The sequence below is a fragment of the Pseudophryne corroboree genome, chromosome 12, assembly GCF_028390025.1.
Source record: "Pseudophryne corroboree isolate aPseCor3 chromosome 12, aPseCor3.hap2, whole genome shotgun sequence".
In the NCBI taxonomy this organism is placed as follows: Eukaryota; Metazoa; Chordata; class Amphibia; order Anura; family Myobatrachidae; genus Pseudophryne; species Pseudophryne corroboree.
Genome location: NC_086455.1, coordinates 40018765 through 40034210, shown reverse-complemented (window position 1 = coordinate 40034210; position 15446 = coordinate 40018765). Strand labels below are relative to the sequence as shown.

Genomic DNA, 15446 nt, shown 5'->3' with positions numbered 1-15446 from the left:
GAAGTGATAAAGTGGAAGGTGATAAAGGACCAGCCAATCAGACCTAACTTCCATGTTACAGGCTGGGTTTGAAAAATGACAGTTAGGAGCTGACTGGCTGGTGTGTTATCACCTTCCACTTTATCACTTCACCGAGCTTAATAAATCTGCCCCTTAGTGACTCAAAACCAAAGCTAAATATTTATATCAAACCTTTTTTGAGACTCATTGGCCAGATCCCCCTTGTACTCTTCCACATGTGAAGACATCTGCTCTGTAGAGATTCTGGAAACACACAAGGATGCAGACATGGACATTCACTGCAGGCCAAGTCACAAACACACATAACTGATGTCTTCCTACCACTTACCGCTTACTTTCTAGCAGATTTCCAACCTCAAGCTTCATTTCTTTCACCTCCATACTTATCTTTCCTAAACGTTCCTGTTTCTCATCCAGGATTGCTCTTGATTTCTCAAGCCTTTAAAAAAATGTATATATTGAGTAGCCTGGTGGTAGTGTGCATGTTATTGTAGCCAATTGTGTCCATATGCCATCCCTACTTTATTCTTTGTATTCACCACCACTATATTACTTTCTGTTCTTTGCTCAATTTATCCTAAAAACCGATGTTCCCATCACATGCCCATCTCAATACTCACAGCTGTCTGTATCGGTCTCTGTCATCCTTCACCTGTATTGATCACATAACATGGGGCCACACAGACCACAAAATGCTGGGGTGATTGAATCTCTGCATCTCCCGATCATGGCAAGATATGCAGTTTCCTGGATCCTGCCATAAACATCTTCAGCTACCAATAACTGGTATTTTCACCCTTACTACCAATTCTGTAATCCCTATTTAGATTTATTTTTATTTTTCAATGATCACTTCCTGATATCACTCAAGATCTTAATCCAGTTCATTCCTATCCTGTCTTTAATCTCTGTGAATTATCCTTTATTCCTCTGCCTTATATTTTACTAATCGTTAGCCACAATCCTACCTAACATCTCCTCCCTCCCTCCCTCCTTATAGTCACATTTTACTCATCTGCCCTTACTTCTTCCTTATTTTCCCATATCATCACAGCTCCATCTGTCACGCCATCACCCCTCCCTATGTTCTCTTATCTGAACCATAGTTCTTGGATATTTCTCCAAATCCTTGTACCTCCATCCTTCAATAATCTTTCATTTTTCTCCCGTCACACAGTTCCCCTCACACAGCTAAGATTTACCACTCCTCCTTTACCTCATCTTCTTACCCCTCACTCATTTACTGCTATTCCTTCCTTACTACAGTACTTTGGGGGTCATTGCGAGTTGTTCGCTTGTTAGATTTTTTCGCAACGGAGCGATTAGTCGCAAACTGCGCATGCACAATGTTCGCAACGCGCCTGCGCCAAGTAAATTAGCACAAAAGTTTGTTATTTTACTCACGGCCCTAACGAAGTTTTTTCATCGTTCTGGTGATCGTAGTGTGATTGACAGGAAGTGGGTGTTTCTGGGCGGAAACTGGCCGTTTATGGGAGTGTGTGGAAAAACGCAGGCGTTTCTGGGAAAAACGCGGGAGTGTCTGAAGAAACGGGGGAGTGTCTGGGCGAACGCTGGGTGTGTTTGTGACGTCAAACCAGGAACGAAACTGACTGAACTGATCGCAGTGTAGGAGTAAAGGGGGGTACTCACGGAGCGATATTCTAAGCAATCTGACTAGATTGCTTAGAATATCGGCAGGATCGCTCCGTGTGTAGCCCCCTCGGCGATAGCGATGCGCGGCCCCGCACATCGCTATCGCCGCTGCTAGATTGGCCTGCATGCAGGCCAATCTAGCGGGTCGCTCACTTCACCCGCTGGGTGAAGTGAGCGGCCCCCCCGTCTCCCCCCGCACGCTCAGCACAGATCGCGCTGTGCTGAGCGGCAGGAGAGATGTGTGCTGAGCGGTTCGCTCAGCACGCATCTCTCCTTGATCGGCCCGTGAGTACTGGGCTTTAGTCTCGAGCTACTCAGAAACTGCTAAAAAATTTCTATTCGCAATTCTGCTAATCTTTCGTTAGCAATTCTGCAAAGCTAAGATACACTCCCAGAGGGCGGCGGCTTAGCGTGTGCAATGCTGCTAAAAGCAGCTAGCGAGCGAACAACTCGGAATGAGGGCCTATATCCTTCTACTATCTCCACACCCCTTACTCATCTCTCTCATCTCCTTATATCCCCTTCTCCTCACCTGCCTTCTATTATCTGATCTATCCTTACACCTGTCTTATCAACTGATCTCCTCAGCACAATATCCTTCACCTATCTATCCTCACTCCTTCTTGTTCCCCTATTTTATCACATCTGTCTCCATTAATCTGCTCTTACTCCTCCCTAAGGCCTCATCTCTTCAAATCTCGATACTTGTTTGTCCACTCCATCTCCTCCTCCTTTCCCCAGACTGGTAAATGGCAAATGCAGGACTATAACAGGACTGATTATCCAGCAGCAAAGAGTGATAGATGTGACTTACTGCGTTGCTACATCTCGCTTTATGGCATATTGCCTGTCCTCTTCCCCCGATGCCGCTTGGTATTCCTGCTTCAGATCCTTGTGTTTCTTGGTTAGAGGCCCATGTAACATTTCAGCAGCATTTATTTCCTCATCTAACTGATGATAAAACAAGGCTTGTAAGGCACGAGTTGATATTACAACACGGAAGCTGTGTCACACGTGGAAACGCATCACGCGCAGCAGCTGCAACACGAAAAATGTCCGCTCTGCATCTGTTTTCACAGCCAGGCTGCGGAGGCAGGGGGCATCCACAATTTAACAATGTGATCTCAATTAATTTGCGATCGCATCGTAACCAGGCATTTGCATGCTGGGCGGCCTTGCCTTGAGCCCCTTGCCCTGTGTGATAAACACTGAAGTCAATACCAATCTTCTTCCAATGCCGTGGCAGAGAACTAATGCACCCTGGGTAAGCTCCTCCTCCCTCACGTCCATGTGATGTCATGACATCACTTTGGGAGCCAGGATAGGAATCTGAGTGCCAGGCACATGTGCCATACAGATCTCTAGGTTGAAGGGTACCATTCCAGGCACACTGCAAATAACACGGGACAGTGACAGTGCCACCCCCTCAGCCTTGTGCCCTTAGCGGAGGCACCACTTGCATACCTCTAGGATCCTGTCTTCTTCTGATTGCATTTACTAACATGACTGATATGGACTCTTTTCAAATAAGCTCATTACTGTATGTAGGTCAGTCAATTTGTGATGGCAGACAGAGATATTGAACCAATTGTGTGTAGTTGGCTATAGGCTTTAGGCATACCTCCCAACATGACCCTCTCCAGGAGGGACAGAATGCTCTGCTCCTGGACTTCCCTCTTAATGTATGATTGTCATCACCTCTGGTGAAACACCTTTCTTATCCATTAGCGTGTTCAAAACAGGTGCCGGCAATCATACATTAAGAGACAAGACCAGGAGCAGAGCATTGTGTCCCGCTGGAGAGGGTTGGGAGGTATGCTTTAGGACTGTAAGTTGGTATTAGAAAACTTAGGGTATAGGTTTTCAAACTCGGTCCTCAGGACCCCAGACAGTTCATGTTTTCCAGGACACCTCACAGGGCAGTATTCAAATGATATATCACACCCAATCTCCTTTCTAAAGTGATCCCCATTATCGCACATATCGTGCCCATAGTAATCAGGTTTAGCTGCATAAAGGGTTGGGTGCCCTCGCTACACCAGGGAGGGGAAGTGAGCTGAAATGATTATACCACGACCGTCAGCAGAAACAGAACTGATGTGGAAGGGGGTGAAAAGAATTGAATACTGCCCACAGAATCACAAATAAAATTATAAGCTTCAACTGTGGATCTTTTAAAAAATAAGAATTTACTTACCGATAATTCTATTTCTCGTAGTCCGTAGTGGATGCTGGGGACTCCGTCAGGACCATGGGGAATAGCGGGCTCCGCAGGAGACAGGGCACATCTAAAAAGCTTTTTAGGTCACATGGTGTGTACTGGCTCCTCCCCCTATGACCCTCCTCCAAGCCTCAGTTAGGTACTGTGCCCGGACGAGCGTACACAATAAGGAAGGATCTTGAATCCCGGGTAAGACTCATACCAGCCACACCAATCACACCGTACAACTTGTGATCTGAACCCAGTTAACAGTATGATAACAAAACGAAGTAGCCTCTGAAAAAATGGCTCACAACAATAGTAATAACCCGATTTTTGTAACAATAACTATGTACAAGCATTGCAGACAATCCGCACTTGGGATGGGCGCCCAGCATCCACTACGGACTACGAGAAATAGAATTATCGGTAAGTAAATTCTTATTTTCTCTAACGTCCTAGTGGATGCTGGGGACTCCGTCAGGACCATGGGGATTATACCAAAGCTCCCAAACGGGCGGGAGAGTGCGGATGACTCTGCAGCACCGAATGAGAGAACTCCAGGTCCTCTTTAGCCAGAGTATCAAATTTGTAAAATTTTACAAACGTGTTCTCCCCTGACCACGTAGCTGCTCGGCAAAGTTATAATGCCGAGATTCCTCGGGCAGCCGCCCAGGATGAGGCCACCTTCCTTGTGGAATGGGCATCTACATATTTCGGCTGTGGCAGGCCTGCCACAGAATGTGCAAGCTGAATTGTACTACAAATCTAGCGTGCAATAGACTGCTTAGAAGCAGGAGCACCCAGCTTGTTGGGTGCATACAATATAAACAGCAAGTCAGACTTTCTGACTCCAGCCGTCCTAACTATATATATATATATATATATTTTTAGGGCCCTGACAACGTCTAGTAACTTGGAGTCCTCCAAGTCCCCAGTAGCCGCAGGCACCACAATAGGTTGTTTCAGGTGACAACGCTGACACCCCTTTAGGAAGAAACTGGAGACGAGTCCCAGTTCTGCCCTGTTCAAATGGAAAATTCTAATATGGGCTTTTGTAAAACAAAACCGCCCATTCTTTTTGACAATCGCCTGGCCGAGGCCAGGACTAACAACATGGTCACTTTCCATGTGAGATATTGGTCAACAGCATGGTCACTTTCCATGTGAGATATTTCAAATCCACAGATTTGAGCGGTTCAAACCAATATGATTTTAAGGAATCCCAACACTATGTTGAGATCTCACGGTGCCCCTAGAGGCACAAAAGAACTGTATATGGAATACACCCTTTACAATCTGGACTTCAGGAACTGAAGTCAATTTTTTCTGGAAGAAAATCTACAGGGCCGAAATTTAAATCTTAATGAACCCCAATTTGAGACTCAAAACACTCCTGTTTTCAGGAAGTGCAGAATCGACCTAGTTGAATTTCCTTCGTGGAGCCTTCCTGGCCGTACCCACGCAACATATTTTCACCACATGTGGTGATGACGTTGTGCGGTCACCTCCTTCCTGGCTTTGACCAAGGTAGGTATGACCTCTTATGGAATGCCTTTTTCCCTTCAGAATCCGGTATTCAACCGCCATGCCGTCAAACGCAGCCGCGGTAATTCTTGGAAAAGACATGGTACTTGCTGAAGCAAGTCCCTTCTTAGCTCCCCAGGCCCTTAGTCCTCTGTGAGCATCTCTTGAAGCTCCGGGTACCAAGTCCCTCTTGGCCCATCCGGAGCCACTAGTATAGTTCATACTCCTCTATGTCTTATAATTCTCAATACCTTGGTTATGAGAAACAGAGGAGGGAACCCATACACTGACTGGTACACCCACGGTGTTACCAGAACATCCACAGCTATCGCCTGAAGGTCTCATGACCTGGCGGAATACCTGTCCCGTTTTTCGGGCGGGACGCTATCATGTCCACCTTTGGTCTTTGCCAACGGTCCACAATCATGCTGAAAAACTTCCCTATGAAGTTTCCACTCTCCCGGGTGGAGGTCATGCCTGCTGAGGAAGTCTGCTTCCCAGTCGTCCACTCCCGGAAAGAACACTGCTGACAGTGCTATCACATGATTTTCCGCCTAGCGAAAAATCCTTGCAGTTTTGTCACTGCCCTCCTGCTTCTTGTGCCGCCCTTTCTGTTTACGTGGGCGACTGCCGTGATGTTATCCCACTGGATCAATACCGGCTGACCTTGAAGCAGAGGTCTTGCTAAGTTTAGAGCCTTATAAATTTGCTCTAAGCTTATTTATGCAGAGAGAATTCTCCAGACTTAATCACACTTCCCTGGAAATTTTTTCCCTGTGTGACTGTTCTCCAGCCTCTCAGGCTGGCCTCCGTGGTCACCGGCATCCAATCCTGAATGCCAAATCTGCGGCCCTCTAGAAGATGAGCACTCTGTAATCACCACAGGAGAGACACCCTTGTCCTTGGATATAGGGTTATCCGCTGATGCATCTGAGGATGCGATCTGGACCATTTGTCCAGCAGATCCCACCGAAGAGTTCTTGCGGGAAATCTGCCGAATGGAATTGCTTCGTAATAAGCCACCATTTTTACCAGGACTCTTGTGCAATGATGCACTGACACTTTTCCTGGTTTTAGGAGGATCCCGATTAGCTCGGAGAACTCCCTGGCTTTCTCCACTGGGAGAAACACGTTTTTCTGGACTGTGTCCAGAATCATCCCTATGAACAGTAGACGTGTCATCGGAAAAAGCTGCGATTTTGGAATATTTAGAATCCACTCGTGCTGACGTAGAACTACTTAAGATAGTGCTACTCCGACCTCCAACTGTTCTCTGGACCTTGCCCTTATCAGGAAAGCATCCATGTTTCCTTTTAAGAAAAATCATCATTCCGGCCATTACCTTGGTAAAGACCCGGGGCGCCGTGGACAACCCAAACGGCAGCGTCTGAACTGATAGTGACAGTTCTGTACCAGGAACCTGAAGTACCCTTGGTGAGAAGGGCAAATTTGGACCTGTAGGTAAGCGTCCCTGATATCCAGTGACACCATATCGTCCCCTTCTTCCTGGTTCGCTATCACTGCTCTGAGTGACTCCATCTTGATTTGAACGCTTGTATGTAAGTGTTCAAATATTTCAGATCTCACCGAGCCGGTTGGCTTCAGTACCACAATATAGTGTGGGATACTACCCCCTTCCATGTTGTAAGAGGGGTACTTTGATTATCACCTGCTGGGAATACAGCCTGTGAATTGTGTGAGGGGGAGATGTCTCGAATTTCCAATGTACACCTGGGATACTACATGTAGGATCCCGGAGTTCCCTTGCGAGTGAGCCCCCTGCGTACTGAAACTCTTGAGATGACCCCCTACCGCACCTGAGTCCGCTTGTACGGCCCCAGCGTTATGCTGCGGACTTGGCAGAAGCTGTGAGGGGCTTCTGTTCCTGGGAATGGGCTGCTTGCTGCAGTCTTCTTCCCTTTCCTCTACCCCTGGGCAGATATGACTGGCCTTTGCCCGCCTGCCCCTATGGGGACGAAAGGACTGAGACTGAAAAGACTGTGTCCTTTTTTGCCGATATGTGATTCGGGGTAACAAAAAGTGGATTTTTCAGCTGTTGCCATGGCCACCAGGTCCGATGGACCGCCCCTTTATACGGCAATACTTCCACATGCCGTCTGGAATCTGCCTCACCTGACCACTGTCGTGTCTTCGTCTGGCAGATATGTAAATCACATTTACTCTTGATGCCAGAATGCAAATATCCCTCTGCGCATCACGCATATATAGAAATGCATCCTTAAAATGCTCTATAGTCAATAAAATCTTGTCCCTGTCAAGGGTATCAAAATTTTCAGTCAGGAAATCCGACCAAGCCCCCTCAGCGCTGCACATCCAGGCTGAGGCGATTGCTGGTCGTAGTATAACACCAGTATGTGTGTATATACTGTCATGATATTTTTCAGCTTCCTATCAGCTGGCTTCTTGAGGGCGGCCGTATCTAGAGACGGTAACGCCATGTTTTTATAAGCGTGTGAGCGCCTTATCCACCCTAAGGTGTGTTTCCCAACTCGCCCTTACTTCTGGCGGGAAAGGGTATACCGCCCATAACTTTCTATCGGAGGAACCCCACGTATCATCACACACTTCATTTAATTTATCTGATTCAGGCAAAACTACAAGTAGTTTATTCACACCCTACAAAATACCCTTATTTGTGGTACTTGTAGTATCAGAAATATGTAACAGCTCCTTCATTGCCCTTAACATGTAACTCGTGGCCCTAAAGGAAAATTACGTATGTTTCTTCACCGTCGACACTGGGGTCAGTGTCCATGTCTGTGTCTGTCGACCGACTGAGGTAAATGGGCGTTTTTACAAGCCCCTGACGGTGTCTGAGACGCCTGGACCGGTACTAATTTGTCCGCCGGCCATCTCATGTCGTCAACCGTCTTGCAGCGTGTTGACATTATCACGTAATTCCATAAGTAGACCATCCATTCCGGTGTCGACTCCCTAGAGAGTGACATCAACATTACAGGCAATTTGCTCCGCCTCCTCACCAACATTTTCCTCATACATGTCGACACACACGTACCGACATACAGCACACACACAGGGAATGCTCTGATAGAGGACAGGACCCACTAGCCCTTTGGGGAGACAGAGGGAGAGTTTGCCAGCACACACCAAAAGCGCTATAATGTATATAACAACCCTAGAAGGTGTTGTTTCTATATATGCGCTCTTAATATATCATTATATCGCCAATTTATGCCCCCCTTCTCTTTTAACCCTGTTTCTGTAGTGCAGTGCAGGGGAGAGTGGGAGCCTTCCTCACCAGCGGAGCTGATCAGGAAAATGGCGCTGAGTGCTGAGGAGAATAAGCTCCGCCCCCTTTTCGGCGGGCTTTTCCTCCCGGTTTTTTAATAACTGGCCTGGGTTAAAATACATACATATAGCCTTAATGGCTATATGTGATGTATTTATTTGCCAAATAGGTATTTATATTGCTGCCCAGGGCGCCCCCAGCAGCGCCCTGCACCCTCCGTGACCGTGTCAGTGAGCCGTGTGACAACAATGGCGCACAGCTGCAGTGCTGTGCGCTACCTCTCTGAAGACTGTGAAGTCTTCTGCCGCCTGTTTCCGGACCTCCGTTCCGCCGTCTTTCTTCAGCGTCTGTAAGGGGGATCGGCGGCGCGGCTCCGGGACGAACCCCAGGCTGACCTGTGTTCCGACTCCCTCTGGAGCTCAGTGTCCAGTAGCCTAAGACTTCAATCCTCCTGCACGCAGGTGAGTTGCCAGTCTCTCCCCTAAGTCCCTCGTTGCAGTGATCCTGTCGCCAGCAGGAATCACTGATTAGAAACCTAAAAAAAAACTTTACTAAATAGCTCCTTAAGAGAGCCATCCAGTTTGCACCCTTCTCGGACGGGCACAAAAACCTAACTGAGGCTTGGAGGAGGGTCATAGGGGGAGGAGCCAGTACACACCATGTGACCTAAAAAGCTTTTTAGATGTGCCCTGTCTCCTGCGGAGCCCGCTATTCCCCATGGTCCTGACGGAGTCCCCAGCATCCACTAGGACGTTAGAGAAATGTGAGTAATGAGTACACCTGTGCGCCTGCTAGGTGACCTGTTATATATGTCAGAGAGTAATGGGTACACCTGTAAATCCGCTAGGTGACCTGGGAAATATGTCAGTGAGTAATAGGTATACCTGTGCATCTGCTAGGTGGCCTGGGAAAGAGTAATGAATACACCTGTGTACCTGCTATGTGACCTGAGATATATGTCAGTGAGTAATGAGTATACCTGTGCACCAGCTATGTGACCTGGGATATACTGTATGTCAGTGAGTAATGAGTACACCTGTGCACCAGCTATGTGACCTGGGATATACTGTATGTCAGTGAGTAATGAATATACCTGTGCACCAGCTATGTGACCTGGGATATACTGTATGTCAGTGAGTAATGAATATACCTGTCACCAGCAATGTGACCTGGGATATACTGTATGTCAGTGAGTAATGAATACACCTGTGCACCAGCAATGTGACCTGGGATATACTGTATGTCAGTGAGTAATGAGTACACCTGTGCGTCTGCTAGGTGACCTGTTATATATGTCAGAGAGTAATGAGTACACCTGTACATCCGCTAGGTGACCTGGGAAATATGTCAGTGAGTAATGGGTATACCTGTGCATCTGCTAGGGGCCTGGTAAAGAGTAATGAATACACCTGTGTACCTGCTATGTGACCTGGGATATACTGTATGTCAGTGAGTAATGAATACACCTGTGCACCACCTATGTGACCTGGGATATACTGTATGTCAGTGAGTAATGAGTACACCTGTGCACCAGCTATGTGACCTGGGATATACTGTATGTCAGTGAGTAATGAGTACACCTGTGCACCAGCTATGTGACCTGGGATATACTGTATGTCAGTGAGTAATGAGTACACCTGTGCACCAGCTATGTGACCTGGGATATACTGTATGTCAGTAAGTAATGACTACACCTGTGCACCAGCTATGTGACCTGGAATATACTGTATGTCAGTGAGTAATGAGTACACCTGTGCACCAGCTATGTGACCTGGGATATACTGTGTGTCAGTGAGTAATGAGTACACCTGTGCACCAGCTATGTGACCTGGGATATACTGTATGTCAGTGAGTAATGGGTATACCTATGCATCTGCTAGGTGGCCTGGTAAAGAGTAATGAATACACCTGTGTACCTGTTAGGTGAGCTGAGATATATGTCAGTGAGTAACGAATCCACATGTGCACCAGCTATGTGACCTGGGATATACTGTATGTCAGTGAGTAATGAATACACCTGTGCACCACCTATGTGACCTGGGATATACTGTATGTCAGTGAGTAATGAGTACACCTGTGCACCAGCTATGTGACCTGGGATATACTGTATGTCAGTGAGTAATGAGTACACCTGTGCACCAGCTATGTGACCTGGAATATACTGTATGTCAGTGAGTAATGAGTACACCTGTGCACTTGCCAGGTGCCCTGGAGAACGTGAGCTGTTTGGGGTTCTGTGGACCGAGTTTGAGCACTACTGACTTAGGAGGAGACTTATCAAAGTTTGGAGAGAGAGAAAATGAAGAGAGATAAAGCTACCAACCAAGCGGCTCATAATTGGAATGTTGCAAACACTGTACAGTGACAGTTCGAAGCTTATTAGTTAGTACTTTATCTCTATCCAAGATTTGATAACTCTCCCCCTTATGGAGGTAACTGTTGAAAAAAAGATAAAAGCTCTCTACAACAGCCGCTATAATATTCTGTCTGTAAATTAAAAATGTGACTGCCATTTGGAAACATTGATTGGTGACATTTCATTAAAGCCAGTTGCTTTATCTGTTTTAATTTAAAAGAGCTAGACATGAAGTAAACCCGGCCACTTCCTATCCGGTCACTGCGCTCATTTCTAGAGGTTCAATGGAAGGTCAGCTCTGATCGGTATTGTTTAGATAAAGGGTCTTTGATATTGTCACTGAAGGGATATTCCAAAGCCAGGAGTCCTATATAATGTACATGGTCTTCCAGACACAGCTCAGAAATGATACTGTACAGTATGTATGGTTTTTTTAATGATACCACAATGTTTTGCTGCCGGAAATTCTGCTTCTTTTTGTTGGCGTTGTGGGAACAGTCTAAGTCTTGGGGGGTAATTCAGAGTTAATCGCAGCAGCAAATTTGTTAGCAGTTGGGCAAAACCATGGCCCTCATTCCGAGTTGTTCGCTCGCTAGCTGCTTTTAGCAGCATTGCACACGCTAAGCCGCCGCCCTCTGGGAGTGTATCTTAGCTTAGCAGAATTGCGAACGAAAGATTCGCAAAATTGCGAATAGAAATTTCTTAGCAGTTTCTGAGTAGCTCGACACTTACTCTGCCACTGCGATCAGTTCAGTCAGTTTCGTTCCTGGTTTGACGTCATAAACACACCCAGCGTTCGCCCAGACACTCCCCCGTTTCTCCAGCCACTCCCGCGTTTTTCCCAGAAACGGCAGCGTTTTTTCACACACACCCATAAAACGGCCAGTTTCCGCCCAGAAACACCCACTTCCTGTCAATCGCACTCCGATCACCAGAACGAAGAAAAATCCTTGTAATGCCGTGAGTAAAATACCTAACTGTTGAGTAAAATAACTAAGCGCATGCAACGAGCGAACAACTCGGAATGAGGGCCCATGTGCAGAGAGAGTTAGATTTGAATGTGTTATTTGGTTTCTGTGCAGGGTAAATACTGGCTCGACCGCCGGCATACCGACAGATTTTTATGCTGGCCACCGGGGAGCCCGGCCGCTGGCATCACATACTACACCCAGTAAATAGACCCCTTAATCAGCTCCAATACTAAAATTGTTTTATTTGGTTGCTGTATTTAAGGGTTTCTGACCAGGCAGCATAAACAACATATGTAAAATAAACCTCTATTTTAATAGCAAAATAAAGCATCAAAATGTAGCAAAATATGTTTAAATAAACATATTTTTAAATGCTACGATAAATACTTGCCAATGGAATTTTAGTCATTCTTAAAGCTATAAATGACCTAACATTTTAAAATATTGTAATGAGGTAGTAATTCCAATGAACAAGGGGGGTCATTCCCCGCATGCCAGTGCCGCCCCCCCCCCCCCCCCCCCCGCAGAAGTGCAAAGGCATCGCACAGCGGCGATGCCTTTGCACTTCAAGAGTACCTCCCGACCAGCGCATCTTTAGCGTGCTGGCCGGGAGCTACTCATCGCTCCGCGGCCTGCCCCCCGAAACGGCGGGCAAACGCCGCCGTTCTGCCCCCCCCCCCCGCCGCCCAACGACCGCCTCTGCAGTTCTGACCCGATCGCACCGCTGCGATAAACTGCAGCGTGCGATCGGGTCAGAATGACCCCCAATGTTTCTTACCATTAGTATTTTCTCCTTTAAAGAATTACTTTGTTTGTTAAAGTTCTCTTTCTGATTAGCCATAGACAGTTCTAGGACATCTCTGAAAAAGAAACAAGATTTATGTTTAAATTCAAGTATATAGATTTACACATCTAAGTGATTAGTTTAAAAAGGAATGTAACCATATATATGTTTGTTGAATGTATGTATACAATATTGTCAATGAAAGCAGAGCCATATCATTCATTGGCCAGCCTAGGTTCCTGCCTAGGACCCAGCAGAAACTAAAGGGCTCAAATTATTGTAACCCATTTAATACATACTTGTTGACTTTTGGGCTGCTCTCTCCGGGAGAGAGCAGCCAGGTCGGCTCAGCAGGGGGGCGGGCAGTGAGGTGACGTGCAAAGGCAGGCGGGCCAGAGGCGGGCCGGGGGCGTGGCGGAGCCGGAATGGGGGCGTGGCTGCAGATCACGTCATGTAAGCCACGCCCCCGCTGTGTAATGCCGCTATTACCGGCATTATACAGCAGGGGGCATGGCTATGATGACGCAATGCAACAAGAATCGCGTCATCGCCTACCCGGACCGCCCACTTTACTCGCTAAGTGGGCGGCCGGGCAGGGGGTGACCCCCGAAATCGGGAGACTTGCCTGCTCTTCCGGGGGGTGGAGAGGGTCACCCGATTTTCGGGAGCCTCCCGGCCATTCCGGGAGGGTAGGCAAGTATGCTTTAATATGTTTTAGTTTTGACAGTGAGGAGAGAAGGGCCCAAGTGAGAGGCTTGCCTCGGGTCCCAAAGGGTCTTAATCAGTATTAGGACTGCACATATGTATATACAGTCCTTCTATAATAGTGCTAATAGGTCTGCTGGCAGAGCTCCCAACTTAGGGTGTAATTCAGATCTGATCACTGATGTGTGTTTTCACACACTGGGCGATCAAGTCATAACTGTACATGCGTATGCACCGCAATGCGAATACGCGTCGGACAGCAACAAAGGACATTGCTGGTCAGCGACAGGATGGTGCGAAAAATCCGATCGCACAGGCGTTCGCAAAGTGATTGACAGGAAGTGGCCGTTTGCGGGTGGCAACTGACCAGCAAAAGCTGGGTGTTACCCTCCGCACCGAAAACCCGGCGGCCAGGCAGTAGTACATATGAAAATGTGGTAAATCCCCCAGGGGTTTTACCGCATTTTCACTTTAGTACATCCCGCCCAGATTGCTGATAGCCAATCACTGTATGGATGCATGTGGAGAGACGGTGCAGGACAGTAGGAGGGGTAAGCTTTTTTATTTATTCCCGTCAATGGGTGTGTAGGGTCCCCAATGCATTGCTTTGCCCAGGGCCTACAATGCTAATATTGGGGGTCATTCTGACCCGTTCGCACGCTGCAGTTCATCGCAGTGGTGCGAACGAGTCGGTTCTGCGCATGCGCGGCGGACACAATGCGCAGGTGCGTCGTTGCTCAGCGATGGCAGTCGCTGGGCAACGACGCCGGGAACGAAGGAAGAGGTCGCAGCGCGGATCGCAAGAAGATTGACGGGAGGCAGATCGGGGCATCTACGTGGAGATCCGAACGCAAGCGTGTTGAGGCGTTTGGAGGGCGGATGTCTGACGCCAATTCTGGGACCTTCTTTGCTGGATCGATCGCACAGGGTAAGTAACTCTTACCCTGGTCTTCTTTTACACAAAACTTTTTTAGCATAGCAGCGTTCGCAGCCCTGCTATGCAGATATACACTCCCCCATAGGCGACGTCTAGTTGATCACGCGAGCAGCAAAAAAGTTGCTACGTGCGATCAACTCGGAATGACCCCCATTGTTACAGTGAAATTCAAGCCAAGCTTCCCAGATTCACAGTCAATACTGTTTAAAACACTTTGTAGTCTGCAGAGAGAAAACTTACATTTTGTTGGATGAATCCACCAATTGCTTATTCTGAATGTCTAATTTATGTGTCAGTCTTCTGTGTGAAGCTTGCAAAATCAAAATCTTGTCTTTCTCTGAAGATATATTCTTAAAATGAAATAAAAGATATTACAAGTAAGTATAAAGAAGATATATTATAGTTGAAAACTGTACATGCCCAGTTTTGTAGGTAAGTCATATAATATCTAAAAACACAGGAAAGAAGAGGTGGTACCCTTCTATGAGTTCTTGTTTAATTCATTACCCACTTCATGCTGTGATCCTAGTTGGGTACCTACGTCTTTAGGGCGTCATTCCGAGTTGATCGTAGCTGTGCTAAATTTAGCACAGCTACAATCATCTTTCCTGACATGCGGGGGGACGCCCAGCACAGGGCTAGTCCGCCCCGCATGTCAGTGCCGGCACCTCCCCCCCGCAGAAGTGCAAAGGCATCGCACAGCGGCGATGCTCTTGTATTTGTGGAGTAACTCCCGGCCAGCGCAGCTCCTGCGGCTGGCTGGGAGTTGTGTGTCGCTGCCGCTGGCCGCAGCGGCTGCGTGAGATGTCACGCAGCCGCCGCGGCACGCCTCCCCCCCCCCCCCAACAGTCCAGCCACGCCTGCGTTGGCCAAACCGCGCCTACTAAACGGTGGCTTAACGCCGCCGTTCAGCCCACTCCCGCCCAGCGTCCGCCTCTGTCTCAGAGCCGATCGCTAGGCAGCGACGACTGCCATGCGCCGGCGCATGCGCAGTTCCAACCCGATCGCTGCGACAAACTGC

The 15446-nt window shown here is 47.6% G+C and overlaps 1 protein-coding gene across 1 annotated transcript in view; it reads right to left on the bottom strand.

The window, feature by feature from the left end:
- Window positions 1–15446, bottom strand: part of LOC134980519 (coiled-coil domain-containing protein 175-like) — an 89028-nt gene that overhangs the window by 47299 nt on the left and 26283 nt on the right. Inside the window, exons 7-11 of the mRNA XM_063947367.1 lie at window positions 14666–14775; window positions 12778–12859; window positions 2489–2625; window positions 350–460; window positions 193–264 (exon numbers count right to left, since the gene is read on the bottom strand). Of these exons, the coding sequence (XP_063803437.1) occupies window positions 193–264; window positions 350–460; window positions 2489–2625; window positions 12778–12859; window positions 14666–14775 (512 nt within the window). The remainder of the gene's footprint in view (window positions 1–192; window positions 265–349; window positions 461–2488; window positions 2626–12777; window positions 12860–14665; window positions 14776–15446) is intronic.